This window comes from Gorilla gorilla, chromosome 2, assembly GCF_029281585.2.
Source record: "Gorilla gorilla gorilla isolate KB3781 chromosome 2, NHGRI_mGorGor1-v2.1_pri, whole genome shotgun sequence".
NCBI classification, from domain to species: domain Eukaryota; kingdom Metazoa; phylum Chordata; class Mammalia; order Primates; family Hominidae; genus Gorilla; species Gorilla gorilla.
In genome coordinates this window covers 136303504-136318989 of record NC_086017.1, presented here as the reverse complement: position 1 = coordinate 136318989, position 15486 = coordinate 136303504, and the positions used below count along the sequence as shown (strand labels likewise).

Genomic DNA, 15486 nt, shown 5'->3' with positions numbered 1-15486 from the left:
TTTTGTATACTTTAAATCAGCAGTCGCCAACCTTTTTGGCACTAGGGACCTGTTTTGTGGAAGACAATTTTTCCATGGACCAGGGCAGGGGGTGCTGAGGATGATTTCGGGATGAAACTGTTTCATCTCAGATCATCTCAGGCATTAGATTTTCACAAGGAACACACAACCTGGATCCCTCACATGCGCAGTTCACAATAGGGTTTGTGCTCCTAAGATAATCTAATGCCTCTGCTGCTGATCTGAAAGGAGGCAGAGCTCAGGTGGTCGCTTGCCTCCTGCTATGCAGCCTGGTTCCAAACAGGCCATGGACTGGTATCACTCCGTGGCTCTGGGGTTGGGGACCCCCTGCTTTAAATTATCTCTAGATTATTAATAACTAATACAGTGTAAACACTGGTGTCTCATATAAGTGGAATCATACAGTATTTGTCTTTTTGTATCTGTCTTATTTCACTTAGCATAATGTCCTGCAGGTTTATCCATGTTGTAGCATATATCAGATTTGATTCCTTTTAAAGGCTGAATAATGTTCCATTGTATGTGTATGTGTATGCCGCATTTTGTTTATCCATTCATCTGTTTCTGTCTCCTTTTAGACTGTGAGAACATTCTCTTTGAAGGGAATGACTACCAAGCTCTTTGGTCAAGAAACTCCAGAGCAGAGAGAAGCCAGAATAAAGGTGCTAGAAGAACAAATAAATGAAGGAGAGCAACAGCTAAAGTCTAAAAATCTGGAAGGCAGGTAAAGATGCTGCGATGTTTAAGTAAGCTAGGCTTGTAGACTATATGGCAGATTGTTTTATTTATTTATTTTGGTAACAATTCCCAGCTTCACTGGCATCCCTGAATACAGCCTGTTCCTTTAAAATGCATTCCTAAGAAATTTGAGTTATCACGCTGGGTGTGGTGGCTCACGCCTGTAATCCTGACACTTTAGGAGGCTGAGGTGGGAGGATTGCTTGAGCCTGGGAGTTTGAGACCAGCCTGGGCAACATAGAAAGACCCTGTCTCTACAGAAATAAATAAATAAATAAATAAATAAAAATAAAAGAAAGTTGAATTATCAAAAATAATGTTATAGAAACAGTTGTTTCAGTGTGGGGGAAAGAGAAATAAAAGTTTCAACTTCATAATATTATTTTCCTGCACTATTCCTGATTTCTACCCTTTGTACTTTCCCTCCACCATTTCTTCTCCCCCTCCCCTCCTTCAGTACCCAGCTGAAGTGTTACTTCATTGTGAAGCCTTCTCAGGCTATCACGGCATTTAATTCATGCCAGTATGGTATGGCAGTTTTGTATTAGATGATTGATTGTTCTGTGTGACTATACCTGGCTAAATTTAAGCCCTTCAAAGTCAGTGATTGTATCTTTTCCACATTCACATCCCAATGCCTTACATAGGGCTTAGCATGTAATTGTTACATAAGTATTTCTAGAAATTCAGTTCTCAGAGACCCACTATCACTGTTTGACTCATTTTTCTTATTTTTGTTTTCATCTCACAGTCAGTGAATAGACCAAGGCAGACCAAGAGTGTATTTTGGGTTTTGAGGTGGTTTTGTTCATTTTTAGAACTACTAGCACCAAATATGGCAAAGTAATAGATAGAATTTAAAAAGACAGGCCGGGCGCGGTAGCTCATGCCTGTAATCCCAGCACTTTGGGAGGCTGAGGTGGGTGGATCATGAGGTCAGGAGTTTGAGACCATCCTGGCTAACACGGTGAAACCCTGTCTCTACTAAAAACCAAAAAAATTAGCCGAGTGCGGTGGCAGGTGCCTACAGTCCCAGCTACTCGGGAGGCTGAGGCAGGAGAATGGTGTGAACCCGGGAGGCGGAGCTTGCAGTGAGCGGAGATCACGCCACTGCACTCTAGCCTGGGCAACAGAGCGAAACTCTGTCTCCAAAAAAAAGACAAATACCTCTCGGGATTTTAATTTTTATTATTATTTTTCATTTTTTTTGAGACGGAGTCTCACCCTGCTGCCCAGGCTGGAGTGCAGTGGTGCCATTGTTGCTCGCTGCCACCTCAAAGTCCAGGGCTCAAGTGATCCTCCCATCTCAGCCTCCCGAATCACTGGGACTACTGGCTACCATGCCTGGCTAAAAAATTTTTTAAACTTTGGTTGTCATTTAAAACAAGTACATGCAGCTGGCCGTGGTAGCTCACACCTGTAATCCTAGCACTTTGGGAGGCCTAGGAGAGTGGATTACCTGAGGTCAGAAGTTCAAGACCAGCCTGGCCAACTTGGTGAAACCTTGTCTCTACTAAAAATACAAAAAATTAGCCAAGTGCAGTGGCGTGCGCCTGTAATCCCAGCTACTCTGGAGACTGAGGCAAGAACCCTGGATGCGGAGGTTGTGGTGAGCCAAGATCACGCCTCTGCACTCCAGCCTGGGCTACAGAGCGAGACTTGGTCTCAAAAAAAAAAAAAAAAAAAAAAAAAAAAGCTAAACGTGATTCATAATCCATCTTGTCAAAAGAGTGTATATTTTCCAGTGACCCCTGGAAGGCACTTACTTCATTGTGACTGACACCTGTTAGGTTTGTGAGCTGGCTTAAGGAGTCATCTATGTGTATTTTATAGGAATAATTTAAAGGTAGAATCCTTGTGGCAAAAACTTAGATTATTAGGCCAGGTGCAGCGGCTCACGCCGTAATCCCAGCAGTTTGGGAGGCCGAGGTGGGCAGATCACCTGAGCTCAGGTGTTCAAGACCAGCCTGGCCAACATGGTGAAACCCTGTCTCTACTAAAAATATAAAAATCAGTTGGGCGTAGTGGCGTGTGCCTGTAATCCCAGCTACTCAGGAGGCTAAGGTAGGAGAATTGCTCAAACCCGGAATGCAGAGGCTGCAGTGAGCCAAGATCACGCCACTACACTCCAGCCTGGGCAACAGAGTGAGACTGTGCCTCAAAAAAAAAAAGAAAAAGTAGATTAAAAGGTACAAGAATATATGACTGTCTGTTTGCTTTTTCCCTAACTATAATTTTTAGGAAAATAAAAAAACTGTCTTATACAAGCAATAACTCTTCCTTCTACATAGGCAATTAAAAACCAACGCCAATGAGAACTGGGTAACTTTTTAGTACACAGTTTATTTAACTTAAATAAGAATAATAATGGCTATACCTTTTATTTCAGAGAATTTGTGAAAAATGCATGGGCTGATATTGAACGCTTCAAAGAACAAAAGAACCGAGACTTAAAGGAGGCCCTCATAAGCTATGCAGTCATGCAGATCAGTATGTGCAAAAAGGTAGGTTTTTTCCTGTTTCAATGAAGATATATGTATATTCAGAAGTGCTTATACATTTATTTAAATTACCTGACCAAAAAATTTTTCATTTTTATTCTTCTCATGTAGAATGTTTACCAATTTCTCTATTTTAATTTTGTAGGATTTCTGTTTTATTTTGTTTTGGTTTTTTTATTTTAAAATTTTAAATATTTAAAAAATAGATATGGGGGGGGGGGGTCTCGCTATGTTGCCCAGGCTGGTCTCGAACTCCTGGCCTCATGCAGTCCTCCTGCGTCAGCCTCCCAAAGTGCTGCAATTACAGATGCGAGCCACCATGTCCAGCCTCTACTGGTGTTACAACCAGTATGCCCATTACTGAGTCTCCACTCATCTAAAGTCCAAATTTGTATCCCCCATTTATAACTTGTATTTGATAATATATACCAAGATTATTTAGATCATATGGTACTCTTGGACCAGACAGTAAAATGCCATTCCAGGTATATGCTTTGATTGGAAAATAGCTTGAACATTATTTCGTGAAGACCTGGTTATGATATGCTTCCTCATAAAGTAAATCGTTTGTGTTGCTGATATCCATAGTGAAAGATACAAACATTGAAGCTTATTCTAGTTAAAATAAATGTTTGACAATGATGGAAGACTTTCTAAAACGTTGGTTTAAGAACAAAATAGGAAACATTCCTTAACCTCTTTTTTATAACCTAACATCTGCCAGTGTGACTACCAGTACCAGTGCTTTGATTTGTATCACTTGTCATAATTTATCAAGCACTTTTACATGCATTATCTCAGTAAATTACATGGTAAGATGAATTCTTACATTTATAGGGCAAAATCACACTCATATAAATATATATACAATTCTTATGCTTTAGTTTGTCCCAAAATTTTATTTTTTGGCTGTGGGCCATCACTGAGAGAACAAAGATATTTTGAGGCATAAACACCATACGCACTCACTGGTTAAGTGGGCTCCATTTGGTTTGGACAAATTCATATTTATGCTCAGTGAATTATAAGTTACTGTATACCGTGGATCTTTGGAGTCACTTAAAACAAGTTTAGATCATGACTGGTGAGTCTACAGGTGCTAAAGGTTGAGTATGTTGTAGTTTGGTAGCATCTCTATCTTTTTTTTGCCTTCATTCTGTCACCTCTTCTTGCCTGCAGCTAGGTGCTAGATATTTACAATCCATTGTCTTTTTCTTTTTTCTTTTTTTTTCTTTTTTTGTTGAAATGGGGTCTTACTGTGTTACCCAGGCTGATCTTAATCTCCTGGACTCAAGCAGTCCTCCCGCCCTGGCCTTCCAAATTGCTGGGATTATAGGCATGAGCCACCACACCCAGTCGTACAGTCCTTTTTCCAGTCTAACTTTTTAACCTCAAGAAATCTGAAAGACCAGATAACAAAGGTTTTTAGTTTTTTTGTTTTTCCTGTAAAAGACTCATTAATAAGCTCCTTGTGATCTCTCATTCACTTCTTTCCAAAGTAAAGTGCAAGACCTTTATATAATGTCTCAAAGGACTTTCCCCCTCCGTTTTGTTTAGGCTGCAGTGGTTGAGGGTGCTAGAAATTTAATCTGTGAATATAAAAGATACTACTGTAGCTGTATTTGGACATACTGTTGGATATTTTGTAGGTTTATTCACAAATCCTTAGATAACTAGTAAAACAAAAAGTTTAATAAGAGTTTATGTTCACCTTGTTTCCCAAGAATGCTACTATGCAATTTTGTCGTTTTATTTTCTTGCCTAAGTGATATAGATTTTTATATGTGATCCTAGCTATTTGGGAGGTTGAGGCAGGAGGATCACTTGATCCCAGGAGTTCAAGACTAGGCTGGGCAACATAGTGAGACCTTCTTTCTTTCATTTTTTTTTTTTTTTTTTTTTGAGACAGAGTCTCACCCTGTCACCCAGGCTGGAGTGCAATGGCATGATCTCGGCTCACTACAACCTCCGCCTCCCGTGTTCAAGCAATTCTACCTCATCCTCCCAAGTAGCTGGGATTACAGGTGTGTGTCACCATGCCTGACTAATTTTTTTGTATCTTTAGGAGAGACGGTTTCACCATGTTGGCCAGGCTGGTCTCAAACTCCTGACCTCATGATCTGCCTGCCTCCACCTCCCAAAGTGCTGGGATTACGGGTGTGAGCCACCGCACCCGGCCCGAGACCTTCTTTCAAAAAGAAAAGAGAAGAAAAAATTGTTCAAAACCTTAATAAATGACACACTTTAATGATTAAGTATTAAAAAGTTCCTTTCTCATAAATGAGCAATTATTGGAGAATATGTATCTTATTGAAAAAATACCTTATTGAAAAAAACCCTTGCCGGGTGCAGTGGCTCACTCCTGTAATCCCAGCATTTTGGGAGGCTGAGGCAGGTGGATCACGAGGTCAGGAGATCGAGACCATCCTGCCTAACACACGGTGAAACCTCGTCTCTACTAAAAATACAAAAAATTAGCTGGGCATGGTGGCGGGCGCCTGTAGTCCCAGCTACTTGGGAGGCTGAGGTGGGAGAATGGTGTGAACCCGGGAGGTGGAGCTTGCAGTGAGCCGAGATCGCACCACTGCACTCCAGCCTGGGCGACAGAGCAAGACTCTGTCTCAAAAAAAAAAAAAAAAAGGAAAAAAACCCTTAAGTTTTACTGTTACATCTCTATAAACATGTATCTTTGCTTATGCATATTAGGCCATCTATAACTGTGCTAAGTAACTTCAGGTACTAAGAGGGATTCAGTAATTTAGTACATAATTAGTTTTTATCAAAACTTTAGTTATTAGAGTGATAATTTAATAACTCAATTTATATTTGTTAGACTAATGAAGTTTTTTGTTTCAAATATTACATTGAAAAAACCGAGCCGGGCACTGTGGCTCACACCTGTGATGTCAGCACTTTGGGAGGCAGAGGCAAGCCGATCGCTTGAGCCCAGGAATTCCAGACCAGCCTGGGTAACATAGTGAGATTCCATTTCTACAAAAAAAAAAAAAAATAAGCCAGGTGTGGTGGCGTGCACCTGTGACCTGTGATCCCAGCTACTTGGCAGGCTGAGGTGGGAGGATCCCTTGAGCCCTGGAGGTCGAGGCTGCAATGAGCCATGATTATACTCCAGCCTGGGTAACAGAGTGAGACCCTATCTCCAAAAAAAAAAAAAAAAGACTGAAAACTTGTTTGATTTACAAATAGAAATTACTCGAGTATGTGATATGAAATGAATTAACTCAGTTTTCCAACAAGTTGTAGGAGTTCTTTTTCCATTTTGAAGATAAGTTCGTATTAGAGATTCTGTTTCTCTTTTCAGAAGCATTAGACATTTGCTTATATTAACCACTTCCCAAAATAGTGTCATATTTTCTCGACTTCTTAATTATTCCAAAAAGCAAAACTTAGTGTACCACTAAGCCAAGTACTTGGGTTTTCAGATTCCTTCCAAACTCACATTTTAAAGTTTTTATTTTTATTTTTAGGGAATTCAAGTTTGGACCAATGCTAAGGAATGCTTTAGCAAGATGTAATCCTGTGAATTGAATTTCTCTTCAATCAAAGTGCCCCAAAACAGAAGCACAAGTAAATAAAAGAAATTTAAGTCGCTACCTAGTATACATAAACATATACAATAAGTTAAGTAAATTCAGCTTTCTTTAACTTAATTGTAGTCGTGTTAATGTAGCACAAAAAAGATATATTTTAATGAAGATTAAATATTATAATTTGAGGTTTTGGGGACTGGTGCTGATTCCAAAAAGTTAATTTAATAATATATACCAACAGATTGTTTGTCACGCTTCTGAACCAATGACTGAATGTCAAGATGTTCGTTAATTTCTAGATGTTTGTTTCAAGACCAGCTGTTTCAGATCTATTAATGTAGGGAATTTTTCCCTAAGATTGAATTCCTATATTTACTTGGTAAGATCCACTAATCTGTTATAGGGAGTTGTTTTCTCTTGCCTTATAGTTGAGCTATTTGGTTTGACAAAGCTCAGCAGAAACTTGATGTGAAAAATCTACGATTTTCTTCTACATTCATTGATGCCCCTTGTAACGTTTGCATACACTAGAAAATGCCTTCAATTTGTGTTTTACCAGAATTTTGATACTGGTCAGAAATTTTATACTGCCAACAAAGAAGACTCAACTTCTCAGATCTATAATGGGATACATTGTCATCCTCTAGCAATTCCTATATAGAAAGTTTTAACTGAATATGTTACATATAAGAATTAAATTCTTCTCAAATAATTCTTAACCTCAGTAATGAGCCTAAATTTACTCTGCTTGGCTCTCTACACATGGCATTTCAGGGTATAAGATGTAGCATTTCAATGTGTAAGATATATGTACTAAACATATGTGTTGCTATCTTCATCATTAACATCCTTCTTTTCTATTGCTTGGCTGTAATTTTTGTAAAGATAAATTATATTGTTTTTTTGTATGTGTGTTTGTAGTATATGTTCAGAAGACAAGCATCTTCATTTTGCTAGCTTTGCAGAATCTTAAAATGTGTACTCGTTATTTCTAATGATGTAAAAAAAAATCCCTAGTCCTGTTTAGCATTTGACTTTTTTATGTTTTAAATGTTGCTGGATTTTTGTGCTGTTTGCCAAACTTATACAATAAATAAATGAAATATTGTGCTGATTTTCAGATGATTTTTGTTAATTTAACAAAGTGATCCATACATATTAATATCTGATGCTCTGTAAGAAAATGATATTTGTCATACTATGTTTTAAAGTGATTAATGCCACATGTTCTCACTTATCAGTGAGAGCTAAACATTGAGTACACATGAATGCAAAGATGGGAACAATAGACACCAGGGCTTCCTTGAGGGGGCAGATTCGGAGGAAGGCGAGGGTCGAAAAACTAGCTATTGGTTACTATGCTCGCTCCCTGGGTGATAAAATCATTTGTACACGAATCCCCAGCAACACACAATTTACCCATGTAGCAAACCTACACAGGTATCCCCTGAACCTAAAACAAAAGTTGAGGAAAGAAAAAAAAATAAAGTCATTAATGGTATAAATTTGTCATCTACCAAAATATTGGTTTTTAAAAATATAAGATGCTGAAATAAGACGTGATTTTTAAAATTTTACTTTTTTTTTTTTTTTACTGTCAGATGGGTAATGGTTGAAGTTGTAACAAGGTTTGAGGGAGGCACATCTCACACGTGGGTGTGAATACCCAATCATCATGCTCATGAACCACAAAAGGATCATGAGTTTTTTTTGTTTTTGTTTTTGTTTGTTTTACTTTTAAAAAAAAATAGAGACAGGGTCTGATGTTGCCCAGGCTGAACTTCTGAGCTCAAGGAATCCTCCTGCTTCAGCCTCTCAAAGTGCTGGGATTACAGGCGTGAGCCACCCTGACCCGGCCTGTTTTGTTTTGAGACAGGGTCTCTGTCGCCCAGGCTGGAGTATGGTGGCACAATTATGGCTCGCTGCAGCCTCAACCTCTGGGGGCTCAAGTGATCCTCCCACCTTAGCCTCCCAAGTAGTTGGGACTACATAGGTACACCACCATGCCTGGCTAATTTTTTTATTTTTATTTTTTTATTTTTTATTTTATTTTATTTTATTCTTGTAAAGATGAAGTCTCACTGTGTTGCCCAGGCTGGTCTCAAACTCCTGGGCTCAAGCGATCCTACCCCGTTGGCTCCCAAAGTGCTGAGATATAGGCAGGAGCCCCTGTACCCGGCCATGTCAGGGTTTTATAAAAGATAAAATTGGTAGAAGCAAAAGTCATCTGTGTGGATACACATTTTATTCCACTGAATTGTATCATCTCTTGACAGATAAAATACCTTTCCCCTTGGCATTTAAAGATCAAAAGCCTTTTCCCCCAAATTAGCTTTGGACTCGATGTAAAATGTTAGACTTTTTTCTACTAGCTGACTTATTTTGAGAAGGCCATTATTAACTATGTTTCAAAAATGATTTAAGTTCCATGGCTCATGCCTGTAATCCCAGCACTTTGAAAGGCTGAGGTGGTTCGACTGCTTGAGCCCAGTTCAAGACCAGCCTGGGCAACATGGCGAAAACCCATCTCTACAAAAAATACAAAAATTAGTCAAGTGTGGTGGTGCACACCTATGTAATCCCTACCCAGCTACTCAGAAGGCTTAGGTAGGAGCATCACTTGAACCTGGGAGCTTGAGGGTACAGTGAGTCATAATCACACCACTGCACTCCAGCCCAGGCAACATAGCGAGATCCTGTCTCAAACCAGCCCAGGCGACATAGTGAGATCCTGTCCCAAAAAAATAAATAAAAAGATTTAAGAAAACTCTAGACTGGGTGCAGTTACATGCCTGTAACCCCAGCACTTTGGAAGGCTGAGGCAACTTAAGGCCATCTTAAGGAGTTGAATAGCCTGGGCAACATAGCTAGACTCTGTTGCTACAATTAAAATAACAAAAATTATGTTATTTTCTCTAAAATATACAAATGTACATTTGGTTATGTGTATATTTAACTAGGAATATCTTGACGGGGTTCCTTTTGAAAATTGTATTGCTGGGTGTGGTGGCTCACACCTGTTATCCCAGCATTTTGGGAGGCCAAGGCGGGTGGATCACCTGAGGTCAGAAGTTCAAGAGCAGCCTGGCTAACATGGTGAAAATACATTAATTACAAATACAAATACTCTCCTAAAAATACAAAAATTAGCCAGGCGTGGTGGTGGGCACCTGTAATCCCAGTTACTCGGGAGGCTGAGGCAGGGGAATCGCTTGAACCTGGGAGGCAGAGGTTGCAGTGAGCCGAGATTGCACCACTACATTCCAGCCTGGGCAAGAGAGTGAGACTCTGTCTCAAAAAAAAAAAAAAAAAAAAAAAAAAATTGTTTCATTTTCTAGCACAATCATTCCTTTAAAAAAAAAAAAGAATTTTATGATGGAAATTTTTTTGTACTATCCAGACTAAGTATAAAGAAAATAACCTTTGTTATAACCCTTTTAAGTATTTAAAAATCAGAAATTAAAATGAATTATTAAAAAGATGGGAGAATTAGTTCACCAAAGATAAATATTAAAAGGTAATATAAGCAATAACTAAAGAAAAGTGACTCATCAAGTTAATGTAATTAGTAAGAAAGGAAGATTGCATCTTGACAGTGTTTTAGTGATGCGGTTGGTATGGTATAGTTAAAGCATTAAATTAACCGGAGTCATATTTAACCTTCATTTATATCCAAAAACTTGAGTATAGATGAATGAGTCACTGGTAATTACAACATAGCATTCAAAAAGGAACTGAGGGTTCCTAAAATTCAAGTATCTTTAGAATAAACACAGCTTGGAATGGAATGAAAAAGAACAGGAATATTAGGTTTTTTCTATCCTTACAATCATTCTCTAGATTTTTACATATACTCCCTTCCACCCACCATGGGTAGTATTTCCTGATTCTCCTAGAAAGTTTTCTCTAAATTCTTGCCAATGTAGCCTTTAAAAAAATAAAAAGTAAAGTTTTCTCTAAAAAAAGAATTGGAAATGTATTTCAAGATTGAGTAACCCAGAGAAATAAAATAATACAAGGCTAAATTAGTAGGTTGTACTTGCTTCCTAAATGATATATTAATAGCTTTAAATATCTATATATTTGAAAAAAAGTAGCTACAGGACAAACAAACTAAGAAGAAAGGAAATACTAAAGATAGAAGCAAAATTAACAACATTGAAAACAGATGAACAATACATTTAACAAAGCCACAGTCGATTCTTTGAGGAGATTAATAAACCCCTAGCAAAACTGTAAGAAAAAAAAAAACGAATTATTCCTATCAGTAACAAACTAGGAGATATTATTATAGGTCTTACAGACATTAAAAGGATAATAAGGGCCAGGGCCTGTGGTTCACACCTGTAATCCCAGCACTTTGGGAGGCTGAGGTGGGCGGATCACCTGAGGTCGGGAGTTCAAGACCAGCATGACGAACATGGAGAAACCCTGTCTCTACTGAAAATACAAAAATTAGCCCGGTGTGGTGGCACATGCCTGTAATCCTAGCTACTCAGGAGGCTGAGACAGGAGAATCACTTGAACCCGGGAGGCGGAAGTTGTGGTGAGCTGAGATCGTGCCATTGCACTCCAGCCTGGGCAACCAGAGCAAAACTCCGTCTCAAAAAAACAAAAACACGAAACAAAACAAAAAAGGATAATAAGTAAATACTATGAACAACTTTAAACCAATAGATGAAATCAACACATTCCTTGAGAAATAGAACTTACTAAAATGTACACAAGATGAAATAGAAAACCTGAGTAGCCCTATATCAAAGAAATGTGTTATTTAAAAAAATCTTTCTACAGGCCCAGCTACTTGAGAGGCTAAGACAGGAGGATACTTGAGCCCAGGAATTTGCTTTCAGCCTGGGCAACAAGGTGAGACCCCATCTCAAAAAAAAAAAAAAAAAAAAAAACAAAAAAAAAAAACTCCAAAGAAAACTAGGTCCAGATTGCTTTATTTGTGAGTTCTATCAAACATTTAAGAAAGAAAAAGCTCCAATTCTATGCAAACTTTCAGAAAATAAAAGAAAAAGGGAACACTTCCCTCCCACCTCTTTTTATGACGACAGTATCACCACAATACCAAAACTGGCCAAAGACATTTCAAGAAAAGAAAGTGACTGCCTAAATACATCATGAACATAGATGCAAAATCACTGAACTATTAGCTAATTGAATCCAGCAATATGCATTATGACCCAATAGAGTTTATCTCAGAATGCAAGGTTGTTTTTGCATTTAAAGTCAATTGTTACAATCACTATATTACCAGAAGAAAACTTTTGAAGTTAATATATGGAGATGGAAAAACAAAAATTCAAATGGTGCTAAAGGCCTACAAGTGAAAAGTTGTGTCCTTCTGCTCATTCCCTGCCCCTCAGTCCCCCTGTTTTCGCCCCAGAGGAAACCACTGTTACCAGTTTCCTATGCATCCTTCCAGAAATTACCTATCATATACCGACACGTACACCTTCCCCAACAGCACACACAAATGGGGGAATACAGTACACACTTCACATATCTGGAAGATCGGCCCAGGTCAGTACAGATACCCCAGTCTCTTTTTGGCAGACCATAATTCATTTCATTTGCCTTGTAGTAATGGAAATGACAGTGATTTCCAGTTTGGGGCTGTCGCAGATGATGGCCAGGTATGGTGGCTCATGCCTATAATCCCAGCACTTTGGGAGGCTAAGGTAGGAGGATTGCTCGAGCCCAGGAGTTTGTGACCAGTCTGGGCAACATAGTAGGACACCATCTCTATTAAAAAAATTTAAAAATTAGCCAGGCTGGGTGGTACGCTCATGTAGTCTCAGCTATTTGGGAGATTACTTACCCTAAAATAAGACATAAAACTTTATTTTAAAGAATTCCCATGAAATTTAACCTACAGATATGCTCTCATTCGAGCACTGAGATACTCACTGCATCATCATTTGGGTGTTTTGGGTTGGTTGGTTGGTTGGTTGTTTTTTGAGACAAGGTCTCCCTCTGTCACCAGGCTGGAGTGCAGTGGTGCAATTTTGGCTCACTGCAGCCTCTGCCTCCTGGCCTCAAACGATCCTCCCACCTCAGCCTCCCTAGGAGCTGGGACTACAGGCACGCACCACCAAACCCAGATAATTTTTTTATTTTTAGTAGATACAGGGTCTTGCCACATTACCCAGGCTGGTCTTGAATTCCTGGGCTCAAGCTATCCTCCTGCCTCAGTCTCCCAAAGTGCTGGGACTACAGGTGTGAGCCACTGCACGCAGCTCCCTTGCGAAGTCTAATTCCTAGTCATGGCTCAGCAGTGGCTCAAGGATGCCCACCTCTGTTTCTTTCCACCTTGCAACAGCCCCAGGAAAGCAACAAAAGGGACAATATCCTCCAATTAAGAACTTCCTGAAGCTGGCTGAGGCAGAGGACCCCTTGAGTCCAGGAGTTTGAGACCAACCAGGGCAACATAGGGAGACCCTGTCCCCCACCTCAAAAAAACTAAGTCGACTTTTGAAATAGACCCAATTCTTTAAATAAGATCCCAGAATCTTCAGCTAGAAATAAGCTTAGAGATGATTTCCTGTTATTTTAAAAAGGAAGAAACTGAGGACCAGAGAGGGGAAGTGACTTGCTCCTGGCCACACAGCCAGCCCATCCAGGTTTCTGCTTTCCAGACAAGACTCCTTCTTTATGGCTTCTCTCTCCATAGCTGCTGAGCTAATGGGCCTGTGTGGCTTGCCCAAATCTCTCTGGCTCTCACATCTCCTTGCCTGCTCAGTAGTCAGGAAGGAGAGACTGAAAGGAGGGTAAAGTTAGGCCCCACACCAGGTGAGAGGGTACCCTGAGAGTGGTTCTTGGGGAGGACACAGGAAGGCACTTAGCTAAAATGAAGGTTTGGGCTAAACACTGCATTTCACTTACTCAGAGACTTTGGACAGGTAGTGTTGCAAACCCCTCTAGAGTTCTTTCCTAGACCTGAGCTCACGTGTGTGACAGCTTGGCATGGTGAGCAGGAAGCCAGTGATAGCTGTGTTAACAGATTGCCTGAGCCCCAGAGAAACTATGTGTGAGCCTGGGCGGGGCAAGGGCTGGGAGTTCATGTTGCTTGAGCCAGCCTGCAGGGAGGCCCTCCAGGCTTTTTAGGAGTAGTAGAGGATGGGGAGGGGGCTTCCTTAGGAGGTGGTGGGGCCTCAGGGGTCCTGCATCCTGCCCACCTGCGGGGAGCTCCCCAATCCTGCCTGACACTGGAGCTCTGGGCAGCTCCTTTTCGGGCCCAGCTCATGTTCCTTTCTGGGGGACATGCCCTGGCTGGATGGTAACTGAAGACCCCCATCTCCTGTTAGAGATGGAAACTGACCGATAGCTTTTAGTGGGGCCCATGCAGATGCATGTCAGGGCCCCTGCCTGGAAGCAAGAGGTGAATTCTGGGAAGGGATTTGCAGTTCCCTAAACTCACTTCTGTTTGCCTAGGGGCCCTCAGACCTGCTGTATGCCCTGCCTGAGGTAGCTCAGCCTCCAGCCCCACCTCCTTTAGCTGGATAACTTATCTTCACAAACTCAGCCCAGTCATAACCTTCTCTGGGAGATCGTCTCTGAGCCTCTGACTCCCAAAACTCCCTGTACTTCCCCTTAGAATTTAGCCCCACATACTGAAATAGTTGGTTTGCGTTTATGTGTGTGTGTGTGTAGTTAAGTTTTATAAATCTTCTATATCTGTCTTTGTTGTTGTTTTAGAGACAGGGTCTTGCTCAGTCGCCCAGTCTGGAGTGCAGTGGTGTGATCTCGGCTCTCTGCAGCCTCGACCTCCCAGGCTCAAGTGATCCTCCCATCTCAGCCTCTGTAGCTAGGACTACAGGCTCACACCACCATACCTGGTTCATTTTCTAATTTTTTGTAGAGATGGAGGTCTCCCTATGTTGCTCAGGCTACTACGGAACTCCAGGGCTCAAACAATCTGCCCGCCTCAGCCTCACAAAATGCTGGGATTACAGGTATGAGCCACTGTGCCCAGACATCCCAGATGTGTTTGAAAAGAACATGTATTCTCCAGCTGTAGGGTGCAGTGTACTATGCAGGGCCCTCATATTAAGCTTCTAAATTCTATTGTACAAATCTTTTCTTTTTTAAAAATTTTTTATTTTTTGAGACTGAGTCTCACTCTGTCGCCCAGGCTGGAGTACGGTAGCGCAATCTCAGCTCACTGCAACCTCCGCCTCCAGAGTTTAAGCAATTCTCTTGCCTCAGCCTCCTGAGTAGCTGGGATTATAGGTGCCTGCCACCACGACCGGCTACTTTTCATATTTTTAGTAGAGATGGGGTTTCTCCATGTTGGCCAGGCTGGTCTTGAACACCTGACCTCAGGTGATCCACCCGTCTCAGCCTCCCAAAGTGCTGGGATTACAGGCATGAGCCATCACGCCCGCCCCCTTTTTTTCTTACTGATTTTTTGTCGTTGTTGTTGTTGGAGGTACTCAGGATTTTATTTTTATTTCTCACATCTCTTCCATCTGGCTGTTTATTGGCATCCTTTAAATTTTCCTTTGTAATAAATCAGGAATAATAAGTAAGCATTCCCTGGGTTTGTGAGTCATTCTAACAAATTATTGTAATTGCCTGATAAGTGCACAGACAAAATCAATTCACTGAGACTGAGGTATTGCAGTAAACGGAGTTATTACTCAAATCAGTCTCCTGACTTTTTGTTGTTG

At 40.5% G+C, this 15486-nt stretch overlaps 1 protein-coding gene and 1 non-coding gene across 2 annotated transcripts in view; one reads left to right on the top strand and one right to left on the bottom strand.

Moving 5' to 3' along the window:
* Nucleotides 1-7922, top strand: part of SNX4 (sorting nexin 4) — a 78550-nt gene extending 70628 nt beyond the window's left edge. Inside the window, exons 12-14 of the mRNA XM_019024626.3 lie at nt 600-745; nt 3149-3263; nt 6746-7922. Of these exons, the coding sequence (XP_018880171.1) occupies nt 600-745; nt 3149-3263; nt 6746-6793 (309 nt within the window). The 3' untranslated portion in view covers nt 6794-7922. The remainder of the gene's footprint in view (nt 1-599; nt 746-3148; nt 3264-6745) is intronic.
* Nucleotides 7923-8403: 481 nt separating this feature from the next.
* Nucleotides 8404-8506, bottom strand: LOC115934218 (small nucleolar RNA U13). Its single transcript, XR_004070039.1, has one exon. It is a non-coding gene; the product is annotated as a small nucleolar RNA U13 (small nucleolar RNA).
* Between the last annotated feature and the right edge of the window lie 6980 nt (nt 8507-15486).